General features: G+C 44.3%; 1 protein-coding gene across 2 annotated transcripts in view; it reads left to right on the top strand.

Annotated features, from left to right (window-relative positions):
• The window catches only part of LOC137430955 (WASH complex subunit 2), a 139,201-nt gene that overhangs the window by 8,175 nt on the left and 117,618 nt on the right, over positions 1 to 13,408 (top strand). For both annotated transcript variants that reach the window (XM_078781226.1, XM_078781225.1), the window contains exons 3-9: positions 207 to 272; positions 675 to 899; positions 996 to 1,089; positions 3,276 to 3,334; positions 9,330 to 9,395; positions 9,691 to 9,807; positions 10,137 to 10,194. In XM_078781226.1, coding sequence (XP_078637352.1) covers positions 207 to 272; positions 675 to 899; positions 996 to 1,089; positions 3,276 to 3,334; positions 9,330 to 9,395; positions 9,691 to 9,807; positions 10,137 to 10,194 — 685 coding nt within the window. The remainder of the gene's footprint in view (positions 1 to 206; positions 273 to 674; positions 900 to 995; positions 1,090 to 3,275; positions 3,335 to 9,329; positions 9,396 to 9,690; positions 9,808 to 10,136; positions 10,195 to 13,408) is intronic.

Below are 13,408 nucleotides of genomic sequence, written 5' to 3'. Positions count from 1 at the left end.
CCAACCTGCCCACCAGGTTTTGTCTAAATCTGTCCACAATGTTTTGAAATGTCGTGCTTACAGCCAGACAGACAGACAGACAGACAGACACCTTTGGTGGTGGAGGTAAATGTATATGTGCAGTGTGTTATTGTGAGGTTTTTCCTTTTCACCGATTGACCCATTGTTGTTGAGCATGACCCTATTTTGACCTGCCCATGTTGCAGCGCGTGTACGACGAAGAGGTGGAGACCGAGGTGCCGAAAGTGGAACCGGCTCGACCCCTTGACCAAGTGAGCGATAACGACGGGATGTCCTTCATGAACACTCAGCCATAACGAACGGTTTCCTTGCGGCCTTGCACTGCTTCCTGTTTTATTAAAACTTTCGCCTGTTCTTCATCCACCCTTTTGCTTCTCTCCCGTTAATTTTTTTTTTTTTAACCAACTTCCTGTGTTACCAAAGGATGGCAAATTGATGTTGATCATCTCCTTGTTTTCTCTACAATGTTCCTGTTTCCCTTCTTGCTCATCGTCTCTGCCCATATTCCTTCGTTTCCTCTTGTTGAATTCCATTTTGCCCTCTGCCTCCTCACCCTTCTTCACCCTTTCTCTCCCCTCCCCATCTCCCAGATTTTCCTGCTTTCTTCTTAACCATTTCCTCTTGATTCTTTCTTTTCCCCTATCCTATGACAGGCAGAGCAAAATGCACAGCGTGAGGCAGAACTACTGCCAAAAGTTTGCACGGCTGTGCGTTTGGGCCTCGACGTTCTGGATTCAGCCTTTGAGCGTCTTCCGGTCTCCATTGGTGATGACGAGGAAGATTATGATGAAGAAGAAGAGAAAGCGATATCTGAGGATAAGAGAGGGGTAGTAGTAGGGCACAGAGGAAATCAATTTTTTCCGATCTTGGAGCCGAAGGTGAATTTGGGTAGAATTCATTTTTTACTCCTTTGATGCGGACCAAGTTCAAATTATATTTTGATATAATACTCTTTCCTGTCTTTGTTCCTGAAGGACCTTTACCTGGACCGGCCTCTCCCACACATCATCGGATCATCTGCCTTCCTTTCCTCGGATGATGTGGGGCTTAGAGATGACAGCAGCGATGGTGATTTGTTATTACCTCTGCCACCGAAGGTGGACGGAGGTTATGTTTTCACCTCTGTCTGTTTGTCTGTGAGCACAACATCTCAAAGAGTTGTGGACGGGTTATGACAAAACTAGGTGTATGAGTTGGGTAGGTGACAAGGACAAGTTGATTAGATTTTTGTTCAGGACCTGACCGAGGTCCTGCCTTCCAGTGGCATACAAAATGTAAACTGCTCAGCCTGTTGGAGGTATGCGCTCTACCGGATTTGGATGAATTAGGTGGACAGGTTGGGTGTGTGACAAAGACTATTTGATTTGATTTTGGTGAAGATACGGATTTGGATACAGGAGGTTTTTTTTTGCCTCCGCCCATGAAATTGCCGGAGGCATTATGTTTTCTGGCTGTCCGTCCGGCTGTCTGTCCTTGTGAACAAGTGATGGGATTTTGACCAAATTTGGTACAAGTATGTATTACGATGCAAAGATTAACTGATTTGATTCTGGAGTCAAGAGGTCAAAGGTCAGAGTCATTAATACATTTATAACTTGAGAATGGCTGAACTGATCCAAGTTAAACTTGGTACAAGTATATATAATGATGTAAAGATGAACTGATTCGATTTTGGGGCTAGAGGTCAAAGGTCAGTGGTCATGTTAAGTTATAATGATTTTGTTACAGTGATAACTTAAGAACGACTAAAGGGATCTAAGTCAAACTTAGTGCAGGTTTATATAATGATCTAAGAATGAACTGACGAGATTTTGGGGCCAAAAGGTCATAGGTCATGTTAGTTACAAAACCTTTTACCGCACTAACCTGTGAACCTGTGATGAGATTTTGCCCAAAGTTGGTACAAGTATATATTATGATGCAAACATGAGCTGATTTTATTTGGGGATCAAGCGGTCAAAGGTTAAAGGTCGGAGTCTGTAATAGGTTTTCGTCACTGCAATAACTTATGACGGCTGAAGGGAAATAAGTCAAACTTGGTACGAGTATCTATAATGGTGTGGAAATGAATGGATTAGATTATGGGGTGAAGAGGTAAAAGGTCAGAGGTCCCATAAAGGTAAAAGTTTTGTTACCGAGCTAACTTGTGAACTTTTTGGGATTTTGGGATGGGATTTTGACCAAACTTCATACAAGTATATATTATGATAAAAAGATGAACTGATTAGATTTTGGCATCAAATGGCAGAGGTCATGTCAGGTAAAAACGTGATACTTGAGAACAACTGAAGGGATTTCAATCGAACTTTGTACAAAGTATGCATGATGATGTAATAATGTCGGCAGAGCTATATCAGAGCAACATTGATGAGTGCCGTTTTTAATCTTTTTAATCTTGAAGTGATTCTTCAACATTGAAAGATGAAGCCAAAAACGATATATAACACGATATCTCAAAACGTTGTGGATGAATTGTGACAAAATTAGGTGGATGAGTTGGTTTGGCGGCAAGAACAAGCCGTTTCGATTTTGGTTCAGGTCCGGATCCAGATCCGACCTTTCAGTGGGATACAAAACTCTAGCGAGTGCTGTTCTCATGTTAATATAGTATTATGCTTGTACTAATAATTTGTTTTCACTGTAAGTATTTTGCACGCACCAGGTGTGCCTTTGAGTTGGCACGAACATGAGCACTGTTCCTAAATACCTGGTCGTGACAGCCATGATCAGGTTAATTTTGTATTCCTTTGCGTTTCTGTGACTGTCCTATTGTCTGCTTGACCCCTAGTCCTTCCTTGTGCTGCATATTTACACTGAAAAGCCCCCACAACAACAACACCAACATGCATTTTAAGGCCATTTTCCCTGCCAGAGCGGGGGTTAGCCCCCACGATTAGCAATTTAATGATTGCAGACTCCAATCGCATTCAACACTCAAACATCTCACCTCAGGAACACATGGACCTCTGAAAGGTCTCTGAGCTACTTGTGAATAATTAAGGAATAAATGGGCAGGATGAGAACCAAATGAGGTCCATCGAACTTTGCCTCGTGCACCATCGGCTAGATCACATGACACAGAATTACCATAGCTTCTCCAATAATTATTGTTTTGTCTCATTTATTGAACTGTACACGAATGGGGTGTGAGTGAATTTTGTACTCTGAATTGAAGTTTGTTGATTATTGAAAACGTGGAGTAATACCAGCTCTAAGGCATGTAACTCACTGTCATGCCGTCGATTGCTTTGCAGATGAAGGAGCTTCCAGTGGCAGTGAAGGGGATGCAATGCTCAATGGGACAAAGTCGATGGTAAGGATTTCCTGGTCCTCTCATGACTGGGCTTGGACTCGGTGTAATGCGCTGATGTTAGCTGACTTGAAATTGTAAGGAAGATGAGCGAGGGCAAATTATATGGTGAACATAGCAGAAAGAGGATTGGCAAGAGCAGCAGAGCAGATTTTCAGGATGCGAATGCTGATGCTATCTGGGTCGCAATTATTTTTTCCCCAAAAGACATGGAATACCAATCCCAAAGTGAGAGGGAAAGCTCACAGGCCCCACCAACACCAGACAGTGGCCCCGACGGGGCTGTCTGACAATAGCCAGAGGGATGTTGATCTACCAAGTCCATAATTAGATGATCATTCTTGGGAGAATCTGCATCATGCTTTTAACCTTTTGAGTACGGCTGACGTCCAGTGCCGCAACCCGCGAAAAAGTTTTGTGTACGGATGACGTTGCTACACGTCATCGACTATACCTATAAATAGATCGTCTACGTGGTTGCATTCCCGTACCAAAATGCCAAATGAATCTCGTACTGGGGGTATTTTTATAAATAAAAAAAATCCTGTACTCAAAGGGTTAATTTACACCCTATACATTGTGCATACTTTCCAGTCTTCCAACAATTTCCAGATTTCCTTTTGTTTTTGGACTCGGAATAAGTAATTTACAACATGGAAAAACGGTTGAAGTTCGTAATTAATTTATTTTCCTCATTGACATCTTTTTGATTACATCTGTTGCTGTTTGGGCCTTAAACCGTCCTCGGTTGCAGGTGCTAGTCTTTAATTTACATAGCAATTTTTTGGGGGAGTAGTAGGGGGAATGGAGCAGAGGGCATACATATAATAAGTTAAGTTCATAACAAATTAGTTGTCGTTGGGAAGGTCATATGCAAAACTGAAGACATCACCAACTAGAACAGCACTCAGTAGAGAGCCAGGTGAACAGTTTACGTTTTATATCCCAGAGTAGAACACAAAATCAAAATCATCCGTCCACAACTTTTTGAGATATCCTGCTATGTATCGTTTTTGTCTCTATTTCCCAATGGGGAAGAATCGCTTAAAAAATTATACTAGCCGGATCTGGATCTTCACCAAAATTGAATTGATTCTTCCTTGTCACACACACAACTTGTCCACCAAGTTTCGTCCAAATCCGTTTATAACGTTTTGAGATATCCTGCTATATGTTGGTTTTAGCCCTATCTCTCAATGGTGAAGAATCACTTAAAAATTTAAATAATTCTCATATCTGAATCCATATTCAGATCTTCACCAAAATCGAATCGTATCGTCCTTGTCAGACACCCAACCGGTCCACCAAGTTTCGTCTAAATCCATCCACAACTTTTTGAGATATCTTGTTCACAGACGAACAACCAGACAGACAGGTGTGAAAACATAACCTCCATCCACCTTTGGTTGCGGAGGTAATGAATGTAGCCGCCCAGCATGCTCGGTTCAGAACGCGAAGCTGCTCCACGATGTGGTTGTGCGTTCGCTTTTTAAATGGTGAGAGTGGTTGCCTTTAGTTGAGAGTTTGTTTGGGGTTTGGGAGCTCTGCGATTCAACTCCGACCACAGCCGAATCGTATGAAAGACTTTATTTAACAAGAGAAAAATGACCACAGTGTGGTCACCAGCTGCGACGTCTAGAATCATGAGGATATCCGTTGCAATATGCGCTACCAAATTCGACCAGTCGTTAAATTATACTCATGCACTAGCGTCTTTTTGTCTTTCAGCTAAATTTATTCTGGTTTCTTCAAACAAATCGCGATTTTAGTCCGCGATGTTCTTACCTCATACCAACGCACGTCCGAGTGTATGCGCATGCGCTATTCAATAATTACACCTAATTTGTGTCAAGTTCTGTGAAACGAGATTGATATGAAAACATTCATGTTGTCTTTGTTGCTAAATTTATTCTGGTTTCTTCAAACAAATCGCGATTTTAGTCCGCGATGTTCTTTCCTCATACCAACGCACGTCTGAGTGTATGTGCATGTGCTATTCAAAAAGGCACCCCAACAACAAGAACAACAACGCGGTCCTCATAGAGCTGCTTGTCGCAGCTAAAAATAGGACCGCGTTTCCTGAAGCTCACCTGGATCAGGAGCAACAGTCACTCAAACCCCCCGTCGACTCCCTGAATGAGCACAGATTTTAATGCGGTCAATACACCTTTGTTCGGCATCAGATATGAAGCTTGTGGCCAAGTTTCACCAACATCGTGCATTTGGTTCAAGCGATAATGTCTGAAGTGTTCACTGACTCACTTAACTCACTGACTCACTAACTCAGTGACTCATTCACCCACTCACTCACTCACCCGCTCACTCACTCACCCACTCACTCACCCACTCACTCACCCACTCACTCACCCACTCTCACCCACTCACTCACCCCCCCACTCACTCAATCACTAACTCAATCACTAACTCAATCACTAACTCACTCACTCACTCACTCACCCACTCACTCACTCACTCACTCACTCATCCACTCAATCACCCACCCACCCACCCACCCACCCACCCACTCACTCACTCACTCACCCACTCACTCACCCACTCACTCACCCACTCACTCACCCACCCACTCACCCACCCACTCACCCACCCACTCACTCACCCACTCACTCACCCACTCACTCACCCACTCACTCACCCAATCACTCACCCAATCACTCACCCAATCACTCACCCAATCACTCACCCAATCACTCACCCAATCACTCACCCAATCACTCACCCAATCACTCACCCACTCACTCACCAACCCACCCACTCACCCACCCACTCACTCACCCAATCACTCACTCACCCAATCACTCACCCACCCACCTACTCACTCACCCAATCACTCACCCAATCACTCACCCAATCACTCACCCAATCACTCACCCAATCACTCACCCAATCACTCACCCAATCACTCACCCACTCACTCACCCACCCACTCACCCACTCACCTACTCACTCACCTACTCACTCACCTACTCACTCACCCAATCACTCACCCACCCACTCACCCACTCACCCACTCACTCACTCACTCACCCACCCACCCACCCACCCACCCACCCACTCACTCACCCACTCACTCACCCACTCACTCACCCAATCACTCACCCAATCACTCACCCAATCACTCACCCAATCACTCACCCAATCACTCACCCAATCACTCACCCAATCACTCACCCACACTCACTCACTCACTCACTCACCCACTCACTCACCCACACTCACTCACTCACTCACCCACTCACGCACCCACTCACTGAATCACTAACTCACTCACTCACCTACGGACACTGCTCGATCGCATAAGTTCACCGGACTAAAGTCCAGGTGAGGTAAAAAAAAAAAAAAGGTACGTCCTGCTCCCTCACTTGAGGCGCATCATTTAGAGCAGGGGTGGGGAACCTTTTTCCTGTCAAGAGCCATTTCGATTTTTAGAACATCCTTCGAGGGCCATGCTAAATTATTGAATACATACGAGTATGGAACGATCCCTCGTATATCGGACTCACCTAATGCGATGGCTGGAACTGTTTCTCTTTGGCGAGGCGTTTGGTGTCAGGTGGTAGTGATGATGATGCTACTCGCAGCTGGTTTTGCAGGTTTGGGTCAGTCAGTCTTGAGCGGAACCGAGTCTTTGCAAGAGTCAGTTTTGAAAAGAACTGCTCACAGCTGTAGGTCGTCCCAAACAGTGATGCAAACTTCAGTGCATGTCTCCTCAGAATGGGAAAATCCTCAGCACGTACATACAGTTTGTATAACTCGAGCAAAGGGAGGTTGTTGTACCTAGCTTTGAGCTCGTCATTGCTTTGCAGCTCAATGATTTCGTGTTGTAGGTTGTCAGGCACATCAGCTGGTTCCACATTAAACGGCGTGGCAAATATGTTCAGTTCCCTTTGTTTACTTTTCATGTCCTGGAACCTCTCTCCAAATGCCTGGAGGAGTTTTGCACACTCAGCAGCATATTCAGATGTCACAGCAGGCTTTTGTTCTTGCAGAGTGGGAAAGTGGATAGTGTTTCCCCTTTCCAGTTGCACTTGCCACAGCTTTAGTTTAGCTTCAAATGATTTCACTTGTGATTGCAGAGAGCTGAGAAGCTGGTTGGGACCTTGGAGCTTGACGTTCAGCTCTGACAGGTACTTGGTAATGTCCACCATGAAGCCCAAATCACACAGCCACTTGCTATCACTGAGTTCCATGACAGGTTTCCCCTTCATCTCCATGAACTGTTTCACTTCTTCTCTCAGTGAGTAAAACCGTGTGAGCATATTTCCGCGACTCCGCCACCGCACCTCACAGTGGTAAACCAGATCTCCGTACTCTGACTCTAGTTCACTCAGTAGCTCCTTGAACTGGCGGCTGTTCAGCCCTCTGCTTTTGATGACGTTTATGGTGGAAACGATAGTTGTCATCACATTGTTGAGCTTCAGGGACTGTGCACACAGATTCTCTTGGTGTATGATACAGTGGCATACAACTAACTCACTTGGATCGAGACTGAGACGACTCATTTCTTTTTTGAACAATGCAGTCAATCCCTTTTGCGCGCCAACCATGGCCGGGGCTCCATCCGTGGCCAGGCCACTTAACTTGTCAAACTGCAGTTCGAATTTGTTCATAGCCAAAACAACTTGCTCAAGCAAATCCTCACCTTTGGTGGTGCCATGCATGGCTTGCAAAGACAGCAACTCCTCCCTCGTATCAAACTCAGCTGTAATCCCCCGCACAAAAATGGCTAGTTGGGCGGTGTTTGTTATGTCCGTTGTCTCATCGCAGGCCAGAGAGAAAAACTGGAAATCTCTTGCGGTGTCCTTCAGTGTTTTCTCAATATCTTGTGCCATGTCAGTAATCCGATCTGAGACAGTTCTTCGAGACAAACTGACACTTTGGAACAATTTTACTTTGTCCGGTGCGAGCAGCTCCGCAGCGGCAACAAGGCACTCCTTCACAAATTCTCCTTCTGAATGCAGCATCAGCTTCTTAGTGATTAGCTCACTCACCACAAAACTAGCATGCGTAGTGTTGTCTCGGTCAGATTGTGGTCTTATGAAGACTGCTTGTTGAGCACCAAAACTCCGCTGAAGAACGTTAACTTTATCCAAGCGCATTTGTCCTTTCAACTCGTCCAGTTTAGCATGTTTCGAGCTGTAATGACGCTCGAGGTTGGCCTTTTTCATCACCGAGAGCGCTGCCCGACAAACTAGGCATACTGGCCTGCCTTTTACTTCCACAAAGAAATAATCGTTTGCCCATTTCTCTTGGAAAGCGTGACATTCCGCATCTACCTTTCTTTTCTTGTTAGTCGCCATGTTTGCATATACTGAATGAAATGATGACATGAGATCACGTGATCACTTGACTGTCCGGAAGGTCGCATATCGCAGTTACGACTGTCCGGAACTCACTTGACTGTCCGGAAGGTCGCATATCGCAGTTACGATTAATCGCAAATTAGTTTTAATTTGATGGCAATTATTCTGTTAGCGCCAACATATTTTGCCAACGTCAAATAAATGAATAAGTTCTCAAATGTGCCGTCCGAGGCAGCGTCTGTTCGCCACGTTCGGCATTCGTTGACTGTTACAACACGTGAAAGCTCGCTCCTCTCTGATTGGTTGAATCGTTTTTGGCCATAACTTGGTTACCCTTTGTCCAATTAATTTAAAACCTTGAAAAGGAGAGATTACTGGAATTATAGATAGATGAATTGCCTCGCGGGCCGGATCAAACGGTCTCGCGGGCCGTATACGGCCCGGAGGCCGGAGGTTCCCCACCCCAGATTTAGAGGATCAAATCACTGTCCAACCCAATGTGTTGGCATCCCATCCCATCCCATCCCATCCCATCCCATCCCATCCCACGCTAGTTTAACGTTTAACGTCCATCGCCAATTTCCCTGTTCATGCACTTTATCAGTATTTCCAATGAGCAACATTTTTCTCTTTCCTGAGATGTTTCATGGTAACCTATGGGATTCTCTTCACTGCAGACTGATGATGAGGACGAAGGTGAAGCGACGACCAGCAGAGAACGCGGATGTCGTGCCAGTCAGCAGGTACGTGTACAGGTGCTTCATGGAATTAGAAATCGATTGACGAGTTATTGATATGTAATTGTGTTTAACTTGTACATGATGTAACATCATGTTGATTATGATCATAAAATTCTGATGGATTTCCTCCACAAATATAATACCAGGTGGGGGAGCGGGGTGGGGGGGGGGGGGGGGTGAGATCTCGATCTGTTTTCGGGCCGTGTAAAGGTATGGACATGAGAGAGGTTGTCACGATGGTTGCTGTTTCTCCCCCTTTGTCTGGAGTAACCATTGCCATGTGCACGTCCATGCTCAGGTGCCCCCCGTGGCCCACGACGGAAAAGATGAGGAGTCGGACAAAGATCTCTTCACGCCCTCGGATGACAATGACGACGTTGGTAGCCGTGCTTGGGGCGATGACCCGATAGAGAAGGTCAGCCTGGGACTAATCTGTTTGGTTTTGTGGTTGAAAATGGTGGTGTTTCTGTATGAGAAGAGCTTGCACATGGTAATTCTGACCACCGCAATAACGAGGGTTCTTTGTGCCACATTGGGCACCACCAAGGATGGAGTATCTTGTGCTTTGTTTGATATTAGCGATAATTTCTGTCCTTTATACTCCCTGTTTTCTGTCCATCATGAAATTTTACTCTGACAGTCCAATGTGCACAAACTTGTTAACATATCAGGAGTTATTACAATAGTCATGTAATTGTAATTATCGTTTATAAAAGTAGTGCCTCGCTTGGCTATGTTTTTCAGGCCCCGGTCCGGCCTACGTACCTGTTCTCAGATCCACAACACCGAGTCTCGTCTGCTTGTAAGTTGTTCACCTCGTTCATTTTATGTTTATTTTCGTGCTGCGGCTCATTCATTGTGTACAATGGATGAAGGTGTCGGGTCATTCATGCAATGGCGTCCTGGCGTTGCTTGTGCAGTCTCAATATCCTTGTGTTAATCATGATGTTAGGTCGCCATTTTAAAAGTCACTGGTTTGAAACCCAACATGTTGCACTCTCTGAAGGTGATGATGCGTTGACCTTTGAAAAGCTCACGCTTGTCTTGCGATGCTTGCTGGTTTATAACTTGAACATGCTAGCATGCACTCCGACCCTCCAGGTGGCCGTACTCTTTTCGGCCCACCCTAGGTGGGCAACATTCTTCAAAAATGCAATTTATCATTTTTCTTATTTTTGAAAGAAATTTTAATGATCATCATATTCCATATCATAATTTTAACAAGGTTCCATTATATTATGAAGAAAAAGATGATTTGTAGTACCAGCCAACACCGAAAGTGGTGCTATTTCACACACACACACACACACACACACACACACACACACATACACTGTTTTATATATATATATATATATATATATATATATATATATATATATATATATATATATATATACACAAAGAATTAAGTTAAGCACCCCTACACAACGAATTAAGGTAAGCACCCCCTAATATATATTCTTTGTGTATATGTATACATTGGCATATATTCTAAGGTATGTGAGATCAAATAATGATTGGTATGACATTAGCAATTATCCATTGATGAAATTGAGTGATCAAAGTGAAAAAAAGTGATTGGTTGAGTCAGTGATCCGATCACGTGGGTCCTACACACGTTATTGACGCAAAGATCGCTAGAGGTCTTCTCAGAACAATGACTGTACGTTAGAAAACATAAACGTCATCCACACTGTCCGTGATGGACCTATAGCTCCATACTTAAATTGAGGTGAAAATATGCCTAAAATTCCCAAAAAATTTCACCTTAAATTATTCAGAATAAAATATTGAAAACGGCATGATTGTTATGTTTTTATGTGACCATAATATCACTTCTCCAGAAAATATAGCAATATCATGGGTATATTACACTGTTTTGGCGACAACAAACTTGTAATGTGCGAGGTTGTAAAAAAACGGGGGGGTGCTTAACTTAATTCTTTGTGTATATATATATATATATATATATATATATATATATATATATATATATATATATATATATATATATACATACATATATATATATATATACGTATATATATATATACGTATATATATATATATATATATATATATATATATATATCTTTATATATATATATATGTATATATATATATATATATATATATACAGTGGTACCTCGGCTTACGAGTGCCCCAACGTACGAGTTTTTCGAGATACGAGCCGTCGCTCGGTGCGGTTTGTTGCTTTGGGATACGAGCCGAGATCCGATGTACGAGCTCAAAAAATTTATTTTTTTGAATTTTCCGGTTGTGGCTTCCGGTTCCGGTCACGCAGTTATCTTGCCGTGAAAGCATCTCTGCCGTGTATCGCTGCTGTTTTGTTTGTGAAAGTGGTTTTTTCTGTAAAATTTCGCGTTTTCAACCATGGGTCCGAAGAAAGTGAGTGCCAAGGGTGGGCCTGAGAGGAAGAAGAGGATGATGAGTTTGGATACGAAACACGCAATCGTCGAACAACATGAGCGAGGTATGCGTGTTGTCGACTTGGCGAGGCAGTACGATCGTACTACTTCGACGATATGTACGATTTTGAAGCAGAAGGAGTCGATAAAGGCTATAACGCCAGCCAAGGGCGTTACGACCATTTCAAAGCAACGGACCTCTGTCCATGAAGAGATGGAGAAGTTGTTGTTTTGTGTGGTTGACGGAAAAGCAGCTCGCAGGAGATACCATGACCGAGAGCATCATTTGTGAGAAGGCACGAGACATTTACAGGGATTTGGTGCAGCAGACGGCGGGAACATCAACGGACGAGGCATCGGAAGAGTCATTCAAAGCCAGTCGGGGATGGTTTGATAATTTTAAGAAGAGGACCGGCATTCACTCCGTCGTCAGGCATGGTGAGGCAGCAAGCTCGGATGTGAAGGCAGCCGAAGAGTTTATTATAACTTTTGCCGAACTGATAAAAGCGGAAGGATACATCCCCCAGCAAATCTTCAACTGTGACGAGACAGGGCTCTTCTGGAAAAAGATGCCGAGGAGGACGTATATAACGGCAGAGGAGAAGAGCATGCCAGGCCACAAACCCATGAAGGATCGGTTAACCCTTGCACTGTGTGCGAATGCGAGTGGCGACTGCAAGATTAAGCCGCTACTGGTATATCACTCTGAAAACCCCAGAGCGTTTAAGTCTCATAAGATCCTTAAAGAAAAACTGCAGGTTATGTGGAGAGCAAACGCAAAGGCGTGGGTTACCAGGCAGTTATTTGTGGAGTGGGTAAACCTGGTCATTGGTCCTGGCATCAAGAAGTACCTTTTGGAGAATAAGCTACCCCTGCAAGCCCTTCTCGTCCTTGACAATGCTCCCGCACACCCACCAAACCTCGTAGACGACATCCTTGAAGAATTTGCATTCATTAAGGTCCGCTACCTTCCACCCAACACCACCCCTATCCTGCAGCCCATGGACCAGCAGGTGATTTCCAATTTCAAAAAGCTCTTCACCAAGCACCTGTTCCGGCGCTGCTTTGAGGTTACGGAGAGCACAAACCTCACCCTTCGAGAGTTCTGGAAGGATCACTACAATATCGTGGCCTGCCTCAGAATTATCGACATGGCCTGGCAGGGTGTTACAAGGAGGACCTTAAACTCTGCATGGAAGAAGCTGTGGCCTGAGGTTGTGTCCGAAAGTGTTAGTGCTACTGAGGAAGTGTTAGTGGTGGAGGAGATTGTGTCCCTCGGAAGGTCCATGGGCCTGCAAGTGGATGAAGACGACGTTAACGACCTCAGTCGAGAAACACAATGAGGAACTGACAACGGAGGAATTAAAGGAGCCTACAGCAGGCAGCAGAATACGGAGGTTTTGCAGGAACTAAACGCGGGAGGAGCCAGAGGCGGAGGAGGTTATCGCGACAAGTGAGATAAAGGAAATGTTGGAATGTGGGAGAAAAATTTCAGAATTTGTTCAAAAGAAACACCCTGAAAAAGTTGCAACAGGTCGTGCGTTGGCGCTGTGTAACGACACTTGCCTCACTCATTTCCGAAAA

This window comes from Myxine glutinosa, chromosome 7 (genome assembly GCF_964187855.1).
Source record: "Myxine glutinosa chromosome 7, kmMyxGlut1.1, whole genome shotgun sequence".
In the NCBI taxonomy this organism is placed as follows: domain Eukaryota; kingdom Metazoa; phylum Chordata; class Myxini; order Myxiniformes; family Myxinidae; genus Myxine; species Myxine glutinosa.
The sequence above is the reverse complement of the archived record's forward strand: the minus strand, read 5'-3'. Positions and strand labels throughout refer to the sequence as shown.